This window comes from Medicago truncatula, chromosome 8, assembly GCF_003473485.1.
Source record: "Medicago truncatula cultivar Jemalong A17 chromosome 8, MtrunA17r5.0-ANR, whole genome shotgun sequence".
NCBI lineage: Eukaryota > Viridiplantae > Streptophyta > Magnoliopsida > Fabales > Fabaceae > Medicago > Medicago truncatula.
In genome coordinates this window covers 47,828,755-47,852,538 of record NC_053049.1, presented here as the reverse complement: position 1 = coordinate 47,852,538, position 23,784 = coordinate 47,828,755, and the positions used below count along the sequence as shown (strand labels likewise).

The following is a 23,784-nucleotide window of genomic DNA, read 5'->3' as shown; positions in this document are numbered from 1 at the left end:
AATAATGTTATTTTAATAAATGACACCTAATTTTATAATTAAAATCAATATAATTAATAATTTATTTAAAAACCATGCATAATCTTTAAACGACTATTAAAATGAGATAGATGAAGTGTAAATGAGAGAGAGCATGTTTTATATTGATTCACCATCAACTTGATTGACTAGTTTAGTGCATATCATCCATAGTGATTTTGTCTTCTTACCTTGTGTAACTTATAAACACACTTTTTAATAATTTGAATTTATTAAATCTGCACGAGGCTGACTTAAAAAGAAATAAAGAAATAAAAAAGAAATATAGATATAGATTAGGTTTCACGTTAGGATTTTTTTTTCTAGGAATATTAAAAATAGTTTTTTGACAAGAATAGGAATATTACAAGTTCCCTAAAAAAGAGGAATATTACAAATTAAGATTTGCAAGGATATATAAAACGAGAGTAGTGATATATAACTTTTTTTTTTTTATTGGTCAAAAACAAATAGAAAGAAAAAAGAAAAAAATAAAATAAAAATATAATATAAGTATGAGAGAGAAGGTTGTGTTGTACTAATTTAGTTTAAAATAAAAGCAAGTAGAGTATTAAGGGAAAATGAAAGGAGAGAAAAGCATCGGGATTAGATAACGAATTGTGGCGCGTTTCATTGTTGATTTGGAAATGGCCTCTTCAACTTGGCTCATCTCCTCTTTCTTCAAATTCAGTTTCCCTACAAGAGCTTCACAAATTCACTGCCAGTGTAATACAAATTCCAATTCTTCTTCTCGCGGAATCCAACGCCGTTGGGTTGAAGCATTCGATCAATCCCTCGCATCACCGGAGAGATTCACAGTAGCTTCATATAACATACTTGCTGATAGAAATGCTTCTCAACACACTGATTTATACGTTAATGTTCCTTCTCGTTACATCAATTGGAATCGCCGTCAAAAGATTCTTTCTGAAGAACTTTTTGAATGGAACCCTGATATTATCTGCTTACAAGTAAGTAAGAACCAACGTTTCACCATGCAAATAAGTACTTAATTAAGCTGTTTAACTCAAAAATGTATTATTCTCACTCATTGATCAGGAGGTGGACATGTACGTTGAACTCTCCAATATTTTGGTTAAGGCAGGATATGCAGGTTCTTATAAGGTGCTAGTAACTTTCATTTCCTTTAAACATTTTTCTGAATTTAATACTATGCCTCTGTTTCCATAAACAACTTATAGCATAAGCATTCATCATCATAAGCGCTTATCTATAAGCTATTTCTATCGCAAAAGATAAAATAAAGCTTTTTGGATAAGTTATAAGCTGTTTGCATAAGCTATCTTGGAGAACTTATGAAAGTAAGCTAAAAACAGCTTATGAGCGATGTCCTCATAGTCTGTTTTCATAAGTTCTCCCAAATAGTCTCACAAAACTTATGTCAATAGATAAGCTCAAATAAGCCAATCCAAATAGGCCCTAAGTGCTATTTATTGCTTCCGGATGCTGATATAATTTGCTTGTTCCAGTTTCATAATATGCTACCTAAACTTGAGTTTCAATATCAATTTTGTAGGTTTTTAAATTTAAAAATTGGGTTTGTCTAACATGTGCAATGTTGCACATGTTAAAGCAACTAAAAGTGAACACTTTTTATGGAAAAACAACAAGTATCTATTAAAATGATACATATTTAATACTAAATGCACAAGTTCCCATTCAAACTTACTTTTTTGAAATTCTTAACATGTGTAAATTTGCACATGATAGAAAAACCCTTAAAAATTTGAAGGAAAAAAAAGTGTTACTAAGCATAAAATGGTAAAGAAAAATATTTTTTGACAAATCCACAATTGATAGTTAGTTCTCTTTATATTATGGTATAGAAACATTAAATAAGACTTCAACTTAGGGTTTGAGTTTCTATTTTTTACTTTGGTTTCTTAGTGCCTGGTATATTCTCGATCAATTTTCGGTTCATTAATAAATTAATGATAAAACTTAGTTGATTTTATCTGCATTGACAATAAGACATGCTGATTTATCTCTGTCAAAATGTGAAAAAATATTTAGCACTATAGTATTGGTAGTAGTACACCTTGATATGTAGGTTTATAAGTTCTAACTAATGGGAGCCTAATGAATTATGTCAATGGAGCTGCAGAGACGCACTGGAGATACATCTGACGGTTGTGCAATGTTTTGGAAAGCTGATAAGTAATCTACTAGTAGCTCACTTTGCTTGTTATGTTAGATAAAAATTGATACCAGTTTATTCACTTTGGTCAGTCTTTTTCTTATTTGTCTGTTAGGTTCCGATTGTTAGATGGAGAAAGCATTCAATACAAGAACATTGGCCTTCGTGATAATGTTGCTCAACTTCTAGTTTTTGAGGTATGAGTTCCTTGATGCAAATGACGCGAATGCTTATTCGTTTTGGCGTTTCAAAACTTCGCTTCTGCTCTTGTATTTTACAATTTTTTTTTTCTATTTAAAAAAATTACTTGAGCACTGCATTAGGCACAGTTAAACAAAATCAGCGTCAGAAAACTCTTTAATCAGAACACTAAACCATTAGAAGAAAATATTAGAGATTGTTTGCTCCCATGGAACCATAAAACAAGCATATGCAAGGTTTCCCTCCCAGTAGGTGTTTGCTACCTATGGGGTTTGAACCATTGCCGATTTATGACTGCATTGCATTCATGACTTTCCGAATGTAGAAAATGTGCATGTAAAGGAGAATACCTTACATAGTTGTGACATTGATTATTAACGTTGTTGTGGGCATATTTATCAAACATGAGTGCTGTGGCACTTGAATGCTGCCTGAATTCCTTGCTCCTTTCGTCAACTCTTGCTTTATGTCGCGTGATCTCTTATAATAGCTTGAATATAAGCAGTAGCAATCCTTTATTGTCTTAGCTTTATTAATGTAAACATTGTCCTACCGTGCATCCATTGGTCATTCTTTGCATCTTTAACTTCATCCTGTACAGGCAGATGTCTGGATCTGACTCAAGAAGACTGTTGGTTGGTAATATCCACGTACTCTATAACCCAAACAGGGGAGAAGTTAAATTAGGTCAAGTAAGTGTTTTATTCCCTCTTTGACCTATAAACAAAGGTTTTTACTCCCTCCTTTGCATAAAGGTCTAGCTGATCAGTTGGGATAACTACTAATGCCTAATCCTAAAATGTTTTTGTTATCTTGGAAATACTATTCAGTATTTACATTGGCTTAAGCTTGAAAACCCTATTTATATCTAGAGTAGTGTTATTTGAACATCAATTTGCTTGACAACTAAATGGACAACCACATTTTTACCAAGAAAAGTATGTATTGGTACAAATATCAAAGTAATAGAGAGAGAAAGTAAAAATATAATGTGAGTATGAGAGAGAAAGTTGTCACAAAAGTTTTAGAAAATGGTTGTACAAATATCATTTCTCTTATATCTAAGTATTTACATTAGCTTAATGCCTACCCCTAATCCTTACATTATCTTGTGAAATATTAAATGTTGCAGATTCGTTTTCTCTCATCAAAAGCACAGTCCCTCTCAGAGAAATGGGGTAATGCCCCTGTAATCCTAGCTGGTGATTTTAATAGTACTCCTGAGGTGCATATTTCAGAAAATAGATAGTAGTTATTCATTTAATTACTTTGTGTTATTCATTTTTTACATGTTGATTTTTATCTGTACTCATTCTTCAACAGAGTGGAATATACAAGTTTTTGTCAACATCTGAGGTGAATTTCTTTGAATTTTTATATTACATTCTCATAATCTCATTCTTTGAATTTTTATATTAGATTCTCGTAATCTTAGTTTTGCAAATTCATTTATACCGGACACAGCAGTAAGATTGATTATGCCATGAGACATGAGTCCTAGCATAGCAAGTATTTTATGTTTAAGATGCTTAATTGAAACTGTATGTGGTTTTCATTTGCAGCTTAATATCAAGCTATACGACAGAAAGCAGTTATCTGGACAGAAACGTTGTCGCCCTGCTCAAGTTTTAGGCGAGAAAAAAGAAACAGTTGGTCCATTTAGTTCACTGGATGGGTATTTTTCCTTTTTTTGCTATTAATTCTATATCATAAGCTACCACGTAGGATTGCATGTGCAGTTAATACGGTAAAGAATTACCATTTGATATTTAAATTATAACAAACTTTTGCTTGACATTGTGTGACTGTAAAATCTTCAGTTTGATTAAAAAAATAAACTGACCACAGTTTGATTAAACATTTGAAATCAGGAAGTTTTACATTTTCACAATTTATAACTAAACTCCACTCTTGAATGTGTGTGTTCTAAATCAGGGTGCAACAAACTGTATTCATCTTTTACGATTTCTGTTCGAATCCAGCATTTGCTACAATTTGCACATGAATGTCCTCTCATGAGTATAGGTTAGGCATTGTTGTATAAGATACCTGCATTTTCATGCAGTTTTTTGTATGATATAAATTGGAACATTTTATGACATTTATACATTAACTGAAGAAGGCATGTTTCTTACTAGTGTTTGTGCTATTCAGTTCTTTGATATCACATTATGATGCTCTGAAGCTACTATTTCCAGATTGTTAGACTTCTGGACAGATGAAGAGGTAAAAACTGCAACAGGTGATTCTGAGTGTCACTTGGCTGTTCATCCATTAAAGCTGAATAGTTCATACGCCACAGTCAATGTACCTATTCATTCTTTTGTAGCCTGTTATTTATATTAATTTCCATATTCCTTCTCATGGTTTATCTCTATAGAATATTAAAATGATAAACCTATTCAGGGATCAGCTAGTACACGGGGATTGAATGGTGAACCCTTGGCAACTTCCTATCACTCAAAGTTTCTTGGTACTGTAGATTATTTATGGTAATAAATTCCTTCCTAAGCGCTGATAATGTTTGGGTTATGAAAAATATGATGTTTATAATTAGGAAACGCTAACCGGTGCCCCCGGGGCACTGGTTAGGATAATAAAAAGGGAAATTATATGTTAATTATTGCATTGAAAATTGTTTAATTAATCTATAAATAAGTCAACAAAACTTCCTTTTATGGTAAAAATTTATTTTTTTTGTATGCTTAACCAGTGCCCCCGGGACACCGGTTAGCATGACCCTTATAATTATAGCCTTAATAATGACAATCACACAACAATAAGATAGATTGATTGCTCATGATGCAGGTACTCTGAAGGTATTGTACCAACCAGAGTTCTTGATACCGTTTCGATTAGTGATCTCCTGAGGGAAGGTGGTCTCCCATGCAAGGTATTACTGCTTCAATTTTTTGTTTTCTAATTGCAATCTTTTCTCTCCATCTAACTATTTTTTTCTTGATCAATAGAAAGTGGGAAGCGACCATTTGGCGTTGCTGTCTGAATTTTCCTTCTCAGTTGCTCATAATAAATCTACAGACATAACTGCAGCAGCGGCATCACCTAGAGTAGATATTGAATAGCATGTACCTGCAGTCATAGGAAAGCAGTTCAGATTAAGGTTAGGTTCATGTAGTGGTGTAAGAATTTCACGAAACAAGGTTGCGCTTTATCTAGCATTATCCTTATATAAAATCACACGTTATCATATTCATTTGAGAAATTAATGAAAAAAATTTATCTGAAAAATTGCATCTATTTCGTTTGAAACTTGAAAGATTGACTTCTGTTTGATCAAACTTATCAATTATTTCCTTTATTTTTTTATCTTTAACAAATATTTGTTAGCATGACTTGGTAACTCATGTATAGTAATTAAACTTTATAATTTATATCTTCATGAGCTTAGTTCAGTTGGTTGAGACAATGTAAATATACAAGGTCCGAAGTTCAAATCCGGGCAACTAGCAAAAAAACTTTATAATTTATGAATAAAAAATTACCGTACAAATTTAAGTTGCGCACATGACTTGATAGCTTATCTCACTTGGTAGGGATAATATATGTAAGGTTCGAATTCCAGACTATTAAATTAAGAGGGGAGGGAAGTGTAATTCAAACATTTTTCAAGTGAGGAGAGTGTAAAAAGAAGCTTGAATTACACTCTCCTCCCCTCTTAAGTTAAAGCCTTAATTACATGATCAATCCCTTAAATAATTATGAAATTTCAATTTGATCCCCTTAATAGTTTTCGTCCCATTTTGGTCCTTTAAGTTACCTCCGTTAACCAAATAAATCCATTCCGTTAAACTGAATGATAACGTTAACATTCATCACTAAACCCAAAAAATTCATCACTAAGCCCAGAATTTCATCACCTTCACACAAAACCGAGAAGAAAAAAAATCAAGAAAATTCTGAAGAAAAAAAACTCTTAACAAATTCCAAAATAAAAAGATTAAATATAAAAAAATTTCTATACATCAAAATTATTTTCTCAATTATTAATTCCAATAAAAAAAATTCTCCCAAATCTCTCAATAAGCTTCGGTAACCCCTCTCAACTCTGCACCTTCAATTTCTTGTTTCTTTTGAGATTCAAAATCCAAACTTGACCCTAAAACTTTTCTTCTTCTCACATTCAATCTCTTTCAAACTATTTGCTTTCAATTTTTTTTTCTGGGTTCCCTTTTGAAAAAATCTCCCTGCATTCTCACTAAAAAAGCCTCGCTGCCTTCACTTTCTTTCCTCCCTAATCCAAACCTTCAATGCACCTTCCACCAATTCCTCAATAATTCACCCCCTCTTCTTCAGATTAACCTCCTCCATGTAAACCGACACATTCAAGAGTAAGATTCAGATAAACGGTTACTTCGTTTACACACGCCGAAAGCATAATCATCATCGCGATTCCCATAACGAAGAACTGAAGAACGAAGTAGTTAAACTTTAGCGGATGTGGACTTCGAAACGGCAGCAGCAACCTTCGTTTAAGGTGAAAGTTGATTCGGATGAAGATGTTTCTGCTGCTGCTAAACTCTCTGCTGAGACTGTTAAGATTGAGAAAAACGAAATGGTTGGTGAGAAGTGGTTGACCATGAAGGTGCTTATTTATACTGATTTTCTTGATGGTGTTCTTGTTGTTTATGTCCTGTTGTTTACGTCGTTTAATTTTTTCCCTGGGCTCTTCCTTCATATCCCATTTTGGGTTGTTTTTCTTGCTCCTACGGCGGCGGGGAGTTAGTCGGTGGTAGTGCCGCCGTTGTTTGGTGGCAGCGCAGTCACTGCTATTTCATCAGAGTCGGATTTGTGGTTTATGTTTGTTGGGTTTTGGTGGTGTTTGTGTGTTTATGTTGTTGGGTCGTCGGATATGAGACCATTAATTCCATGGCTTCTCGTTGACCCTCTGTTCTTCCTTTTTCGTTGACCCCCTCTGTCTATTATCTCTGTTTTTAATTTGTTTGAGTTTTTTTTCTTCTATATTTGTTTGGTTCAATATTTGAGTTTATTTTTTTATTTTATTTTAGGTGTGGTGGTTAAAGTGATGAATTTTGATGAGTTTAGTGATGAATGTGATAATATTTTATGGGTTTAGTGTTGAAGATGGTGAATTTTTCTGGATTTATGATGAATTTTTCATTTTTCTGGGTTTAGTGTTGAAGATGAATTTTCCTGGATTTGATGATGAAGGGGATGAATGTTAACGTTTTTCTCAAAAAATTTAACATAATGGATTTATTTGACTGACGGAGGTAACTTATGGGACCAGAATGGAGCGAAAATTAATAAAGGGATCATATTGAAATCTCATAATTATTTAAGGGACCATTTATGTAATTAAGCCTAAGTTAAAATATACACTTCCCTCCCTTGAAAATTAAAACTTATACTTTCATCTCCCATAAAATGTTTGAATTACAACCCCCTCCCTTAATAATTAATTATAAAGTTTGTATGAGCCTAAATGAGCGACAACTTATGGAGATTAATCTTTCAAGTCTTGTGGAACTTAAATGAGCGACAAACTCTTTGTTGGAATTTTATTGTTGTTGCATACTCAAATTATATTCAAATTTATGACCTTGATTAAGGTAAAGGATAAATATTTTCTTTCAAGTTAAAGATACATAATATATATTTTCTTTCAAATTAACCAGCATTTATTTTTTGCACCAAAAACATTATTTACCATTTCGGCACCAATTTTTTTTAAAAGATGTACTTACTTTAACGCACAAATCTAGTACTCCTTCTGTCCCTTACCATAAGCCTTTTTATTAAATTCACACATGTTAATGTTAAGAAAAGTTGATGGTATTGTTAATTTATGAATTTTTATTAAATCCTTCTGTTTTTATGTATATGCTTAAAAATATAATGAATCTAATCTTTTTTTTATCAAGTAGTCTCGTGGCTAGAGCTCGCACAGTTTAATTGCAGAGAAGTGGAGTGTCCGGTAGTTCGATCTTGACATCTGCGTATAATATACAATATTTCTACCAACTGAACTAAACTCACATAGATATAATAATAATAATAATAAATTTAATCTAATAATTTGTACGGGAGAACAAGACTTTATACTTCATGATTAAGGACGGATGGAGTATTAGATTGCGATAATAATGCTTTGAATGATCTTTCATTTTCTAATCTAAGTTAGGTCGATCCTATCTCTTTTGGGTAAAGTGATAGATTTCCTCCTTACTTAATTTGTGTGGCGTGGCGTGGCGTGCCTCCCCAACTAAACTGCCACTTCGTTTCTTTTCATTTTTCACCAAAACCGACCTCATTTATACCACGTGTGAATCATGCGCAATCGTCAACATCTTTATCCACTTGCATTCCTATCCGTTCATGACACCCACACACAACTAATCTCAACGGTCCACATATTACCATAGATATAACCGCGAAAATCCTTGTTTCGTAAACGCTACGTGTAAACTGTCACCGGCACCAAAAGTTCACCGCAAGAAGAATACGACACGAATCAAATCCACCCAATCACACGCATCCACGTGGAATCTGAGACAACACTCGTAAATCCACCACCGACTTAATAACGTTCCTCGTAAGAAAGAAAAGAAAAAGATTCTTCTTCGATCGTCGTAAGCAAAGAATTGTGTTTATCGTTTTCTTCGTTGGTTTCGATTTGCTTCGTCTGTCCCTAATTTCACAGAAAAAAACAAATATTCGAATTTCAGTATATTCTGAATTTTCACATTTTCGTAATTTGAAAGAAAGAAAGAATAACCCAAAATTTGATCGATCGAGAGAGAATATGCAACGTCTTGCTGATAATGTCATCGCTGTTACTAAAGAGTAAGCACATTTCTCTGCTTCCAAATTCATTTCTTGCATGTGTACATTTATTATGTAGTTCTATTGAATTTATGTCATTTTTTTCTTTCATTTCTAGGAATTTACTTCGGTTATTTTCTGCATGCCACAATTTTTTTTTTTTTTTTTTTTATAAATTTCCAACCAATTTAAACACTATTTAGTGCGTATTTGGTATCATGGTGGCTCATCGTGATTCTGCTAAAGCAACCGTGATACCAAACATTTGCTCAATCTTAAATATTTTGGTGTCTTGATGCTTCTTAGTTGGAAAGATGGATATATATTTGTTGATGTTCAAGAGGAATAATCTGAATTTTGGTATAGGTCGGTGAAGACGTTTACTTATGAGTCGTTGAACAATATTGTGAGGTTTATCAATGGAGTATCAGCTCTTTTGTTGGCTTTACTACCTGGCAAAGCTAATATACTTGAAGGTATTCAAGGTTGGGAGCTTAGACCAACTTTCCGTGGACCGCGATTTCCACGCTGGATGGAAAAGTAAGTTTTCATCATCAAATTTGTAGATGTCTATGTCAAGTATTTCTTTTATCTTATAAGAATTCAGTGTTTTTTTTTTTACTTGATATGCAATTTGTTTTTGTTTTTGTTAACATGTTTATGCTTTGCATTCTTTTTCGGATGAATGTATTTGGTTATAGCTTAAGGGTCTGATTGATTGGCTTATTTGAGCTTATCTATTGTGACATGCACACTTATGAGAGTGTTTGGGTGAGCTTATGGAAATAACTTATGACATGTCTATAAGCTATTTTCATAAGCTCTCCAGGATAGCTCATGAAAACAACTTATAGCTTACGTGAAAACCATTTGACTTATTTGATATTGCATAAGTGCTTAATTGAGGTGTTTATCCAAACAAAGCCTAATAATGTGCCACATCTAAACGATGATGTTGTTCTTGACATTGTTTTGCTTGGCTTGTTCTCCCAGTGGCGTGTCCTCTTTCAACCAATTTATTCATGAACTTGCTGTGGATTCTGATGTTTCAAGTGTGGAATACTCATCTGGAGAAGAATATGATGAGGATGATGATGATGATGGGTATGATTATCCTGAAACTCCCTCATCTGCGGGTTCTAGAGCCTCCTCTAGAGCCAGTTTTACCAATTACAGTAGGAATCATGTGGATTGGATCCAATATATCTTACTTTGGATTTTGGTTTCTGTAAAGTTTTTGCTCGGAATTCCATTTCGTCTTTTCCAGTTAGTTTATTCTGGGTTGTCAAAACCGCGCTCCATCTCTGAAAATCAGCATGCTGCAGCACAATCACATTTACATGCGAAGGTGCAAAGCCTCAAGGACCAAATTATTCATCGAACCACTGATAGGAGACGTGGGATCATAGAGGTTGTGAAACTATTTCTATCCTTATTAATTTGTTTGTTGTATTACATTTATATATTTTTTGTTGACGATTCTCATGTGCATTTAATTTTGTCAATCAGGATCTTCATTTAGCCATGGAAATATTCATAGAAGCTGTTTTTGATTTTGTTCACAAAGCAGTACATCTTCTTCTTTCCCCATCAGAAGCTTTTGGAAAATTGTCTAGGTTGTTTTCATCACAAGAAAGAGGTGTTGAAGATGATGATAACGTTGTTGAGAATGCCACTGTTTATACAGCTACTCTTGGAGAGAATGTCCCCACACCTACGGAGAGGAATACTGATTTTCGGCAGTCTTTTAGCACGGATGCCCGAACTTGTCAGGATGTCATAACAGAGCTTGGGTAAAGCTTATTGGATAGCCGCATTTACATTTGTTCTTTTTGTTTTGATTATTGCTAGTCCGCTTCATGATTTACCCTTCTACCTTCAACAGGTATCCGTATGAAGCTATTCATGTGATCACTGCTGATGGATATGTTCTTCTTTTGGAAAGAATACCCAGGTAAAGTAAACACTTCTTTGGGGACCTCCATAAAAATTTTGAACAAGCGGGACCTCCATAAATGTATAACATGTGGTTTTCCACGGGGAATAACTATAGAAATGTAAACATCATTCATGATACTAATTGATATCTATTGATCTCAACTATTTCATTGTGTTTTATGCAATGAATACAACTCATTTGAAATGAAATTATTATGTTCGCATGTCTTTTTTTTCCCTTATTTTGTTCGTATTTGTTTCAAACTTGTGCATCATTTCTGACATAAATATAGCACTTATGGTGTCAACTTATGGGATCATAACCTATGAGTATTATGTGTATATGTGGAAGAGTTCTGTGAAGGCATAGTGAAGTGTTATCATTCAGAAAATATTCAAAAATCATAATTAGAGAGCAATATGTAGGAAGAATAGACATAAAGTAGCTTGTGTTACTGATATAACGAAAATTTATGTGTACACTCTAATGCCTGTAATCTGACTTCACAGGCGAGATGCTCGAAAAGCTGTTTATCTTCAGCATGGAGTTTTTGATTCATCAATGGGGTGAGTAATATTGACGTGTCTTGTACAAGCCTTTAAACCATCTTGACTTAGATTTAGGAAGCTTTGTGTGTAAGCAAGTTGTGAACTCATCAGGGCATGTATGGAATGGTTAGAGTCATGACTCATGAGCTATACTGTTCTGTATCCCACTTTCTGTTTTTTCTTTTACTTGTATTCTCTGAACTGTGAACTGTTTTCGATTATTGAAACGATTTTCTCTGTTACATTGTGGGATGCTAGAATTTTTTTATTTTCTGGCCAATTATTACAGGATCGTATTTTCATTTATCAATGTACTTACATTTAACCTTCCAAAATTTATCAAAGCAACAGTGGTAGTCAAATTCATTTAAACCTTTTTTTTGTTGGTTCAGTTGGGTATCTAATGGTGTTGTTGGATCTCCAGCTTTTGCAGCCTATGATCAAGGTTTGATATATTTGTCAATATAGTTTGTATGCTCTAAGAACATCAGTTTTTTTTCTTCGAATTATTACATATACAAGTTTGTTTTTGTTTTCAGGGTATGACGTGTTTTTGGGAAATTTTCGCGGTTTGGTTTCTAGAGAACACATAAACAAGAACATCTCCTCACGCGAGTAAGTCCTCAAAACAAACCTTGTCGTGTTATTGCAATGTCGTACTACTTACTGCTGTTAGAAACGATAATATTGTCATGATATCAATGTAATGCAGATACTGGCGGTATTCAATCAACGAACATGGGACTGAGGACATTCCTGCTATGATAGAAAAAATCCATCAAGTAAAAACTGCCGAGTTGAAACTTAGTAATCCTAACATTGAGAAGGATAATAATGATGATCAGCTATACAAACTTTGTGCAATTAGCCATAGTCTGGGTGGAGCATCTATGTTGATGTATGTCATTACACGTAGGATAGAAGAGAAGCCTCATAGACTTTCTAGATTGATTTTGTTATCACCTGCTGGCTTTCATCATGACTCCAACATGGTCTTTTCTGTGGTGGAACGTGTAATATTTTTTCTAGCTCCTGTTTTGTCTCGTATTTTCCCCGCCTTCTACATACCAACCCGATTCTTTCGTATGCTTGTTAACAAGTTAGCCCGGGACTTGCAAAACCTACCTGCAGTCGGAGGATTGGTTCAAACTTTAGTAGGTTATGTTCTCGGAGGGGACAGCTCGAATTGGGTAGGAGTTTTAGGAACACCACATTACAACATGAATGACATGCCAGCAGTATCTTTTTATGTCGGTCTTCATCTTGCACAGATAAAGAGAACTAGAAGATTTAGAATGTTCGATTATGGAAGTCCCTCTGCTAATAGAGAAGTTTATGGTTCACCTGAGCCTTTGGATTTAGGAGAACATTATTGGCTCATTGACATCCCTGTTGATTTGGTTGCTGGTCAGAAAGACAAAGTTGTAAGACCTTCAATGGTAAAGAGACATTATAAATTGATGAAGGAGGTTGGTGTAGATGTGTCATTTAATGAGTTTGAATATGCTCATTTGGATTTTACCTTCTCTCATCATGAAGAACTTTTGTCATATGTCATGTCCCGTTTGTTTCTTGTGGAGACAAATTCAAAGCATGAAGTGAACCGAAGATCTCTAAGATTGAGAAAGAAAGCACAAGTCTCGGCTACAGGGTAGAATGTGAGAAAATCTATACACTGTCATCTGATACTAAAGCATATCGGCCATGTCATGTAAATCAATGTCAAATGGAACTGTACTGTACACATGTCTGACTGTGTCTCTGATGCATGTGTCATCATCTCTTCCTTCAAAACTATGTTTTTTTTAGCTTGAAGGAAAAGATAAGACCTTAGAAACAATGTTACAATACTCTGTAAATAGTGTTGATATCTGAATGAAACAAAGAGTTTGAATCTTTTATATTGGTCGTTCACTAGATGTTTGTTACAATAGATTTCCTTGTGTAATATTAAGGATAAAGAATAGAAGTAAGTTGTAGTAGTTAGGATTAGAGATAGGGCAGTTTGTCGGGGAAAGGTTTGTGGGAAAGAAAAAAAACTTTCTTAAAGGAAATTCTCGATGGACAGATCTCTATTCTGTTTTTTTTTTTTCATTCCGTTTCATTTTGTCAAATTTTCATTTTTCTTGCAACAAATGCCTCGTCATTTGGTATCTCCTGTTAGCGGTTATGGAAGAAACAGAGGGTGCAGGGCATACTTGAAGAGGAAGATATTACGGTCTTGTTTGATGGAGTCTCATTTTTCTTGTCTAAGGATTATACATCGGTTGATGAAGTAGAATACTTAATTTGAGATACACACACAAGAAGTTTGATACATCAGTCACTTCGTTTTGAAATATAGGAAATATGTTAATTTATCTCATTACGTGGTTTCCTCTCTTACCAAAGGATTTTCCTCTGCATAGTGCGTTCAATTAAATGGATTTTTTCGATTTCTGTGTTGTAGTCATATTCAAGGTTTGTTAGGAGTGTTTGCACTAAATGCGAGTACCACTTTTGGTCGTGATTTTAATTTTAGTCATTCAAAATGTGAGTACTTCAGCTGTCATCCAAATAAAAAATTGCGATATAAACATAAGATAAAATTAAGGAAATCATAATAACCTTCACCATTTCTATGCAGACACACTAGAAGCAACATCATCCCTTTGATTTTCAAGACCATGAATTTTATTTATCATGATTAGAACAATACAAGCAACACTAGACAGGACCGGATGATAACACCATCTATTTATTTGATTCAGTGTCGTACAATTCAGTATTGCATTCAATGAAATGAAACCTTTCCATTGAAAATTACACGGGCAACTCCCCCACCTCTGCTCCTAAGGGTTTAAAGACGGCTTCAACCTCACTCGGATCAACATCCTCCAACCTTGATGGTTTCCACTTCGGGTTCTGCAGTGAATACTTGTTTAATATCATTGAAACATAACTGTGGGTTAAAGAGGATTTGTACAAATCTACCATCAACTAAAAAAGGATTTGTACAAAGGGTTCATAGAACCAGCATTTGAGCTCCCCCAATATATGCAGATACAACTATAAGATATTGGTCATGCTTGGATAAACAGCTTAAATCAGCTCTAATAGCATAAGGATTTATCATATAAGTGATATGTATAAATTTCTTCTATAACAAAAAGATAAAATGAAGTCAAAGTCAAACTGTTTTCATATAAACTATAAGTTGTTTTCATAAGAGTTATCCTCAAAAGCTTATGGAAATAAGCTTAAAACAGTTTATGAACATGTCATAAGTTGTTTCTAGTGTCTCACGAATGCTTATACCAATATAAATAAGTTCAAACAAGTCAATCCAAAAAGACTCGAGATACTTTAAGCTGTATATTCATAATTTTATATGCAGAGAAATCAGAAACAGTAGATTCTAAAGAGTTTGCTAGGTTTAGAAGGCAATTAAGAATATAAAAGCATAAACGGGGCATATTTATGCATCATTTCATTCCACCAGTTGTACTATCTTGAAGTGCCGCTAAAATTTATCAATAGATGTTAGCAACACCTACAATAATTTTCTGCATGCATGTCAATTGCACCTATACTTGGTTTAGCGAACAATTGATAGTAAAGTTTGCTCATCAGATAAAAGTATAAAAAAATCATGAGAAGAAAAGAGAACCTGATCTTTATCCACTAATACTGCTCGGACACCTTCTACGAAATCATGTCGCAGCGAAGACCTCAAGGCAATGCGATACTCGGTTTTCATCACGCTGGTAAGCTGGATTATCACAAATACAGATAGAACACTCATTAAATTCATGTTTGAAAACATGGAAACTACTGCCATCACCAAAAAAAAAGAAAAGGAACCTGCTCACCGTGGATAATTCACTGTGGTTTTTGCCTAGTGCAGAGGCAACGGCAGAGAAGTACTTGTTTGTCAAAAAAAGGGAGAAGGGAGCACCTTTTGCAAGGCCTTGGAGAGCTTCATTAGCCCACTCAGTAACTAGAAATAGGAAATATTAGCATACAAAGCATTCAACAAGCAATTAGCTATAATTTCAAACAGTAGTATTTAACACACACAACAATGACTGTGTCTAAACATTTCAGTGTAAGCAAAAAATATGGTGATAATAATAAGCATACCATTAGAATCAGTGCTCGACTGGTGTTTTTTTAGCTCCTCGATGATTTCAATAACAGATTTATTTCCTCCAAATGAAGAAATTATCTCAGGTAAAAGCAACTTTAACTGTGCCTCACTGTCCGGGTTTGACTCATATCTTGCTAAAAGTACTTTGATGTCCTGATGGGGATCCTGAGAACTAAATAACCAACAGTTTTGTGTAAGATCGTTGCAGTTATTACGACTAATATGTATGCACTCTTTCTTTACAGTTATATACTTCTGAACAAACTACACTGATGGAGATTATTTCAAGAAACAAAAAAAAAAATATAAAAAAAAATAAAATGAGCGTCACATATGGTGCATGCAGTAAAATGTAAAAGACTTGTCTTATATTATGGACACAATCAGGCCAATGTATTATATTATAATTTTATTGGTCCAATTCCATCTTAACTTATGAAGTTTAAAGGGTGATAGTTTAAAGAAAAAGACTCGAGCCATTCAAAGGTTAATGCTGACATACAAGTTTGTTGCCAAAAGGGCCTCCTTGAATGAACCTAACTTTCCCGATGGCACATAGTGTGTTCCTAGGCCAACATATATTGCATCTGCTGGAGTAGAAACCCTCTTTCCAGTCAATCCAAGATAAGCACCTGCAGTCAGCAAAATATTCAAACCGAATTCGGAGATTCCACAGAAAGTAAGTGGAAAAACCTTTCAACAAAACCTATGAAAACTAATAACTAATAGGTTGTGAACGAAAACCAGAGACCACATCTAGATGTTTTAATAGTGTGGACATAATTTGTATTTGCAAGAAAATTATGAAAATAGTGCACAAAAAGGAGAAATAGAAGGTAATTCAATAACCCTCAGTCCTTATTAAATCATCGAATAAACAAGAAAGAACTGCAAATGATGTATCATGAAAAAAATAATACCAACAGCTCCTTCTCCTGGACTTTGAGCCGCTATATGAGCAAATCCTACATCTGGGAACAAGCCAATTCCATTTTCTGGCATTGCAAGAACAGTCCTCTGGAAATGTGTTAATAAAAAGATGTCATAAACAAGATCTAGAATGACAGTTATTATGAATTTAAAAAATATGTATAATTAAATTAAGCAACTATACTATAGCGGTCAGACCTCTGTTATGATACGATAGCGGCCATGACCAGATAAGCCAATTCCAAAACCCATTGTTATTCCATCCATGAAACTTATATATGGTTTCTTGTACTCAGAAATTTTGCATATCAAAGAATACTCGGTTGTGAAGACCTAAAATATGCAGCATAATAGGTATGTTATTTAGACGCTCCACTTTAACAACTTGTGCAAAAATGCATGATGCAGAAAAACGTGTAATCACTTAAAGTGCTGACAGCAATTAGTAACAAACAAAATGTAAATTAATCAACAAAATCAACCAAATTACAAATGTAATCTAATAGGCACACACAGAAACATCCATAAGGAAGTTCAGTGTCTTTGGAGGACAAAAAAGATGTAACTAAAGGGTGACCCTGTAATGAGAGAAGCTGGTGCATTTCAAAGGATAAGGCATCATCAGAACCTCAACTGGAAGAACCTTTTAACCCAGGCCAAACTAACACCGAGCAAGAGTTGCATATTTAATACATTTTATGTTTGATCTACTGGAACATGAAACTTCCTTAATAACTGTTTATTACCAATTATCTTAAAACATTGAAGTTTTCAAAAGACATCATGTTGACAATGGAGCTAAGTTTGTCAGTTTAGAAATGCTAATAATTGCTCCATAAAAGGTATTCATTTTGAATTGGCATGGTTTTTATAAAATGAAAGGTTAAGAATTTCATGGCATAAAATTACGAAGTACACAACTAGACCTCAATCACATCTGATAGGTTGTTTTTCATTGCTATGTGCTTCACATCACCGCCTGCAGATAAACTAAGATCTCGGTTACCAAGTAAGCGGTCATCGAGAATAGATAAACAAAATTACTTGACAAAACAGAAACTATAAGAAAAATTGCATAGCAAAGAAGGATGATGATGATGGCAAAAGCGACAAAGAATCAAACTATATATATCCAATGAAGCATGTAAAAAATGCAACTGGATAAACATGTATTAACAAATAATATATATCAAGACCTTTTGCACTAAAGGTGTGCTTTTGTCCTTCTGTATTTCAGCAACAACCCCTTTAATATCCATACCTGCATTGACCATTAATGGTGACTCTCAAAACCTTACCTACCACTCAAAACCAAATAAGTAGAACATCTGCAAAAGAGACTAATTTTTAATGTATTTGAGCTAGAAACATGCTTCAATATTGCATTAAAAGAATCATAAACTAATGGCATTTCTCTCTAATATGACTCAATCATACATACCGGCACAAAAGGCACGTGAGGAACTGCTATCAACCAGAACACATTTGACATTTGGGTCAGATTCCCATTCATCAAGATAACTTTTATACTTTATATCCATATCTGCACCACAAAGATTTCCAAATCAAAATAAAGCCAACAACACTCACACACACACACAAAAAAAAAAAAAATCAATTTTTTTGAATCCTACATAATTAACTAAAAATTGAAAAAAGTATACATGTGAAACATTCTTAGTTTTTCTGATTCCATGATCAACAATCAACACCTAGCTAGAATCATCCTTCCATTAAAATATGAATCAAAATAACCCAAATTTTGAAGAAATTCAGAACTGCATAAGATAAATCAGACAGAATTATACGAAAAGTGCAATAAAATGAATGAAAGAAAATAAGAAACCTAGGTTCATGGCGTTGAGAGCTTTGGGACGATCGAGTGTAAGAAGGGCAACACCGTTAGAATTAACGGTGCCTTTGACGAATTCTTCAGCCATTGAAGAAGAAGAAATGGGTCGGAAAGAAAAGAAAGGTTTGGTTTTGGAGAGAGAAGAAGAAGAAGAAGATGCAAATGAACTGAGAACAAAACGATTAGCTACGACAGTACGAAGTAGTAGCATTCTTTTCCTGTGATGCCGTTGGTTGGTTGGTTCATACTTTGTTCTTATGTTTAGTTAACGACATCATACATTTATTGCGTTCTGACTTTTTAGCCCCTCCTTTTTCTTCCTATTTATCACCATCTACTTTTCTCTGCTTTCACTTCTTAAGGTTACATTAGTCACAAAACTTTAAATTACCCTTTATATTTTGTTGTAATAATTAATTTCGTAGTTTCATTATATTTTTTTCTTAGCATCGTTTTGCCTCGATTTGGTAACATCAATGAGTTGGCTTATATCTCTAAAAAAAATAAGTTGGTTTATAGTTATTGAATAAATTTATAGGTCTATTTGATAAAATTAAAAATTTGTTTGTTACGGATTAAAAAAATAATTTTAATATTTAATAATTTTTTTATTACTTTTTAGAGATTTTATAATAAATTATTTTCTATTTGTTTAGCATAATAAAAAATATATTAGGTGAAAAGTATATAAGAAATATAGTACAAAAGAGGGGGGACATAAACCAAAAACCCTCAAAGAAAATGATAGAAAGAGAGATCAAAACTTCAATTAAAAGCCTTTAGAAGTTACCCTGAGCTTTGTAGGGTAAGTCCCTCTGCTAGCCTCTACCTAATGCTTTTGATGTTTCTTTTTTTTCTTTGAAACAACCATTTGAAATTGTTGATTAGAGACATCAACTTCAGCTATATTATTCCAGGATTGTCTTCGAAAATTCATATCACTTTAGACCGCAACAGGATCACTTTGAACCGCAACAGGAATAGGTGGAGCAACTAGAGCAAGTTGCCTCTTATCAGACCCAAATTCTTGCTCAAGATCACTAGGGTTGGTATCTTGATAGTAATCTATATTGGTCACCGCATCACACCAAGGGCCAACGATACGCATATCAGGAAAGTGTTGGTCCCTTTACCCTTCTCATAATCTTGCAACTTTTTAGAGATTTTGTTTTCAACTTTTTGTTTTTTAGCAACTTCCCTATAAGCATTCTAATTGTTATGTAGCCATTTACACTGACCAATGGTGTGACCAATTGTTGCACACTTTTGACAATAAGCAAGGAGCCATTCATAAGCAATTTCAACATAAAAGGAAAATCCTTCACATTCAACCATAATCTCATAAAAAATTCTCTTGGAAAGGTCAATCAATTTCAACCAAAATCCTTGCACAATGTCCAAAAGTGTGATTCTTAGTCGCAATGTCTAATTCTAGAGGGGTTCCCACCCCATTAGTAATTTCAAACAAAGTTTTAGGTCTCCAATATTCCCGTGGGAGATCTATCAATCTAATCCATACTTGAACATGAGTTTACTTCTGTTTGTGAATGCTAAAATCTGTAGACCATTTAAAAAATTGGAGAATACTTAGTTTAAAATTAAAATGATTTTTTAAATTGAGTTTAACTCATCCTTATAAAATTAAAATAATTTTTTTAATTGGACATACTTCATTCTTATATTTATGGACTTAAAAGACTTTTCTAATCCTGGTTTAACGTTTATCATTTTAATATTATTGAATGTTTTTAATACTTCACAAATTTCTAAGTGTATATTCGTAAAAAAATTCAAAAAGCTATAACAACCGGTGATTGTCTCTGTTTAGGCGTTTTCTAGTTTTTGTTCTTATAATAAGGACATATGTACGACACTGTCTCATTCAATTGCATCCTCAAGCTGTATTGTTGAATACAGGCATGCAGAGTCTTATGCATGATCCAAACCCAGTATTTTGAATTCAAATTTACTAGAAAATAATTTATTCAGGGCTTCCTTAAGATCTTCAATACCCTTTTAAGAGTAACCAGCATAATAAACAAAGGCTGCCTCCATAGTTGTGTCAAAAAAGAAAAAGGCTGCATCCATAAGTTACAAACCACCGTAAAAATCAGTGAAGCAGAATTACTTTCCTCGCAATTAGGTTGAAGCAAGCATTATCGTTTGTCCGATCATCGTTGTTGGAAAAAAGTAAGATTAAAAAAGATAAATAGGATCGAATAAAGTCGCCAATTATATCATGTCCTTTTCAAATGAAAAGAAGGATTCGATGCTAAGATCATCGGTGAATAAATTCATACTGAAAATAATTAAAGGAATTGATTAACTAACAATGACTTCTACATCCACAGTCAAATAAAATGGCCATTAATTATGCTAATGTCTTCCTTACATTCAGAACTTTAACCAAATTTACCAATTAAAAGATGTGCATTCTCATTTCTCATACACAAAACATCAAATTGAATTCCTACAGCTTCTGCACCATAGAGCAAAATGTGCATGACCGAGCTGGAGAAAGATCAACCAGCATTCCATTGTTTTCTTTCCTGCAAGAGAATTGCTAGAACATGCATGGCACGGAGTATTGATTATTTAATAATAATAATAATGTTATTATTATTATTATATACTCTTCATGAAATAACAAAAGGACAGAGTATGTCTACTTTTGTCTAATGCCGGTGGAGTTTAGCAATGCAGAATATATATTTTTTCTTAAGTGGAATTCCAAAACTGTGCATTTTTAACTTTGGATACACTTTGCAACACTTCCAACGGAAGAATATCGCCAATGACAGCAACCATTTTGGTGTCTAGATCTACCTTATATGAGCTCACTCCTGTTCATATATAAGTGCAAAGAGTCAATTAAAATACTAAGCAAACAAAATATCCCCATGTCTATACCATGCCACATTTTGATACTATATCTCATAAGATGGGAGGTGTGGGCAACCTATAAGCTTTTATCACAAATTAACCAATACAATTTGTTTCATCTTCTATGAATTTTCAAACTTCAAACACAAACAAATTTAAAGGAAATGAAAATCTGAAAAATCAGGTTTTTAATCTTAAATAAAGTGAAAATTGAACTATTAGATTATGTATATGTAAAGAAATTCCAAATACTCACCTTCAAGCTTTGATATATGTTTCTCAACTTTTCTTGCACAGCCATGGCAATGCATGGAAACCCTCAATATTACCATCTGCAACAAGATATCTGAATTAATTAAAGCAAGTTGTATTATGTATAATAGAAACATTCTTAATCAAGTATCTCTTTTGTTTATTTTTTTTTTACTTGAATGAGTATCCATAATGAGTAAATATCCAAGATGATCCCTGAAATTTTAGTATATTGTATCAACTTAGTCCTCTACGTTATCAATATTCTAAAATATCCTTGAAATTTTAAGATGTTAATCAAGTTCATTAATATTCTAAAATATCATTGAAATCGCAAGATGTTAGTCAAGTTCGTTCTTCGGTTGGTATTTGCAAGAACTATAATGACATTAAATTAGTAATGTCAAATATGCTTTTGAAATTAAGTTAGAAATGATAGAGGTGTATTTAATATCAGATCAAGATAAAGGGAGAGATTTGATTAACATTGTGCAACAATAGGGATCATTTTGAAATATAGACAATCTGGTGGACTAAGTTGGTACTAGTGACTAATTTTGCTACTAATGAAACATCAATGAAGAAAAAGAGAAGAAAAACTTCACCTTAGGTTTCAATTGAAAAGCCAATGTTTGCTTTCCAGCAACAACATCTTTCAATAGTAGTTTTTGATCATCTCTGTCACTTGCAATCAAGGGCTTACTCTCAAACTCATCATCAAAATTTATGGAATTTAGACAGAAGCATGAGTTTGAACCAGAAGAAAGACAGAAATTGTCCAACATTTTACCAAGTTTCCCCATAATGTGAGTTGAAGGAAACTATAGCCTATATGCTCTCATAAATAACCAGCTTTATATATGAAAATGTGTGATGAAGCTTAGCACAAGTTGGAGGCAAAGAATATGTATATAGATCCATGTGGATAAGTATAGTTAGTTAGCATTTTCCTAAGTATAATTAGTGTAACATTGAAATTAATGAACTAATTAAGCTGGAGTATATTATTATTAAGCGAGGCAGGATCCGTTGACAAAATAGAAGCAGGTGATGCAACACAAGCCAATTGAAAAAACGAGCATGTTCACCGTCGTCATCAACAGGTGACTAATCATACTCCATATTACTTATAAATTGTGTCATTAGAAAACTTATTGATTGAAAAGCATTGCATGCTTAACATTCTAAATTATGTCATTAAGTTAATTTTATATCCATAAGTGGAAAGGTGGGAAATAATAGAAAAAGTAAATCTGTCCCATTGTGACCTGAATGAAGCTGAATCAAATGTATAATAGTGCAAAGATGGGACATGCTTTCTAGCATTATTGGACTCTATGAGCTCAGAAGCATTTCTGATCAAATTATTGAATCATTGTATTAAATAAAAGGTTCTTTTTTTCTATACACAGGTTGGTCCATGTGATAATGGTTCATTTAAAATATGTCTCAGATTGAGGAATATGACAAGGACAAGGGCAAAGACATTTGTTGGAAGAGTGTCAGTCACATGAGCTTTTCTTATGCGGCGATAAAAATAAATAGTGATGCCATGGTGTTTCACTGATTCATGTGCTTTTATTTGGATTTGTGCTGTGTGCAATCACTACCACCATGTTTGGTTTAGAGAAGAAAAAAAAGTGGAGGGAAAGAAAGTAAAAAATTAAATTATAGCTCCATTTATTTGCTAAATTTCTACTTGTATTGAACCAGATCAGGTGAAAACACCTAGATTCAAACCATACTTTAGTTACTACTATGATAGGTTGTCATTACTAATGGCGGCATCACATGTTGTCCTAATCCTAAATATACAAGACCAAGAAAGGAGCACTACCACTGCTCTTAAACCAAAAAGCTTACGTTTTTTGTGATCATTGTCACTCTTAATTTCTCTAAAAGATCCTATACATCAGATTTTGAATAATGACGAGTAGAGTTTGTTGCATCACAGTAAGCTGTTTTTCAGCAATTTCAATTTGTTTCTTAATGAGTGCAACTTGTCTTCAGCGACTTCAACTTGACGCTCTGCAACTTGGTGTAGCTCCTTTCCCTCCTTCAAAGCTTCAG

General features: G+C 33.5%; 4 protein-coding genes across 7 annotated transcripts; 2 read left to right on the top strand and 2 right to left on the bottom strand.

Moving 5' to 3' along the window:
• The first annotated feature begins 579 nt into the window (after positions 1-579).
• On the top strand, positions 580-5,553 carry LOC11416738 (carbon catabolite repressor protein 4 homolog 3). Of its 3 annotated transcripts, XM_003630780.4 has the most exons (12): positions 580-989; positions 1,078-1,143; positions 2,144-2,196; positions 2,292-2,373; positions 2,983-3,069; positions 3,510-3,602; positions 3,701-3,733; positions 3,940-4,052; positions 4,576-4,684; positions 4,784-4,869; positions 5,186-5,270; positions 5,347-5,553. In XM_003630780.4, the coding sequence occupies exons 1-12, from the start codon at positions 666-668 to the stop codon at positions 5,458-5,460; spliced, it is 1,245 nt and encodes a 414-aa protein (XP_003630828.1). In that variant the 5' UTR covers positions 580-665; the 3' UTR covers positions 5,461-5,553. The 3 variants fall into 3 exon arrangements, 2 of the variants coding, with proteins under 2 accessions (XP_003630828.1, XP_024629514.1); XR_005643683.1 differs by lacking the exon at positions 5,347-5,553 and having other exon boundaries at positions 4,784-4,924; positions 5,120-5,235; XM_024773746.2 differs by lacking the exon at positions 2,983-3,069.
• Positions 5,554-8,612: 3,059 nt separating this feature from the next.
• Positions 8,613-13,569, top strand: LOC11417006 (lipase 1). Its single transcript, XM_003630778.4, has 9 exons — positions 8,613-9,202; positions 9,548-9,721; positions 10,175-10,592; positions 10,691-10,974; positions 11,067-11,135; positions 11,630-11,686; positions 12,061-12,113; positions 12,208-12,283; positions 12,381-13,569. The coding sequence occupies exons 1-9, from the start codon at positions 9,162-9,164 to the stop codon at positions 13,321-13,323; spliced, it is 2,115 nt and encodes a 704-aa protein (XP_003630826.1). The 5' UTR covers positions 8,613-9,161; the 3' UTR covers positions 13,324-13,569.
• Positions 13,570-14,256: 687 nt separating this feature from the next.
• LOC11410121 (3-hydroxyisobutyryl-CoA hydrolase-like protein 3, mitochondrial) lies at positions 14,257-18,836 on the bottom strand. 2 transcript variants are annotated; one of them, XM_003630776.4, is made up of 10 exons: positions 18,574-18,836; positions 18,169-18,270; positions 17,654-17,706; positions 16,926-17,060; positions 16,718-16,814; positions 16,300-16,429; positions 15,791-15,969; positions 15,520-15,647; positions 15,318-15,419; positions 14,257-14,572 (listed from the first exon to the last, which is right to left on the bottom strand). In XM_003630776.4, the coding sequence occupies exons 1-10, from the start codon at positions 18,788-18,790 to the stop codon at positions 14,471-14,473; spliced, it is 1,245 nt and encodes a 414-aa protein (XP_003630824.2). In that variant the 5' UTR covers positions 18,791-18,836; the 3' UTR covers positions 14,257-14,470. The 2 variants fall into 2 exon arrangements, with proteins under 2 accessions (XP_003630824.2, XP_003630825.2); XM_003630777.4 differs by lacking the exon at positions 17,654-17,706 and adding an exon at positions 17,924-17,988 and having other exon boundaries at positions 18,574-18,835.
• Positions 18,837-20,923: 2,087 nt separating this feature from the next.
• LOC11410120 (protein SODIUM POTASSIUM ROOT DEFECTIVE 2) lies at positions 20,924-22,694 on the bottom strand. The gene is made up of 3 exons (XM_003630774.4): positions 22,320-22,694; positions 21,719-21,794; positions 20,924-21,422 (listed from the first exon to the last, which is right to left on the bottom strand). The coding sequence occupies exons 1-3, from the start codon at positions 22,515-22,517 to the stop codon at positions 21,298-21,300; spliced, it is 399 nt and encodes a 132-aa protein (XP_003630822.1). The 5' UTR covers positions 22,518-22,694; the 3' UTR covers positions 20,924-21,297.
• Between the last annotated feature and the right edge of the window lie 1,090 nt (positions 22,695-23,784).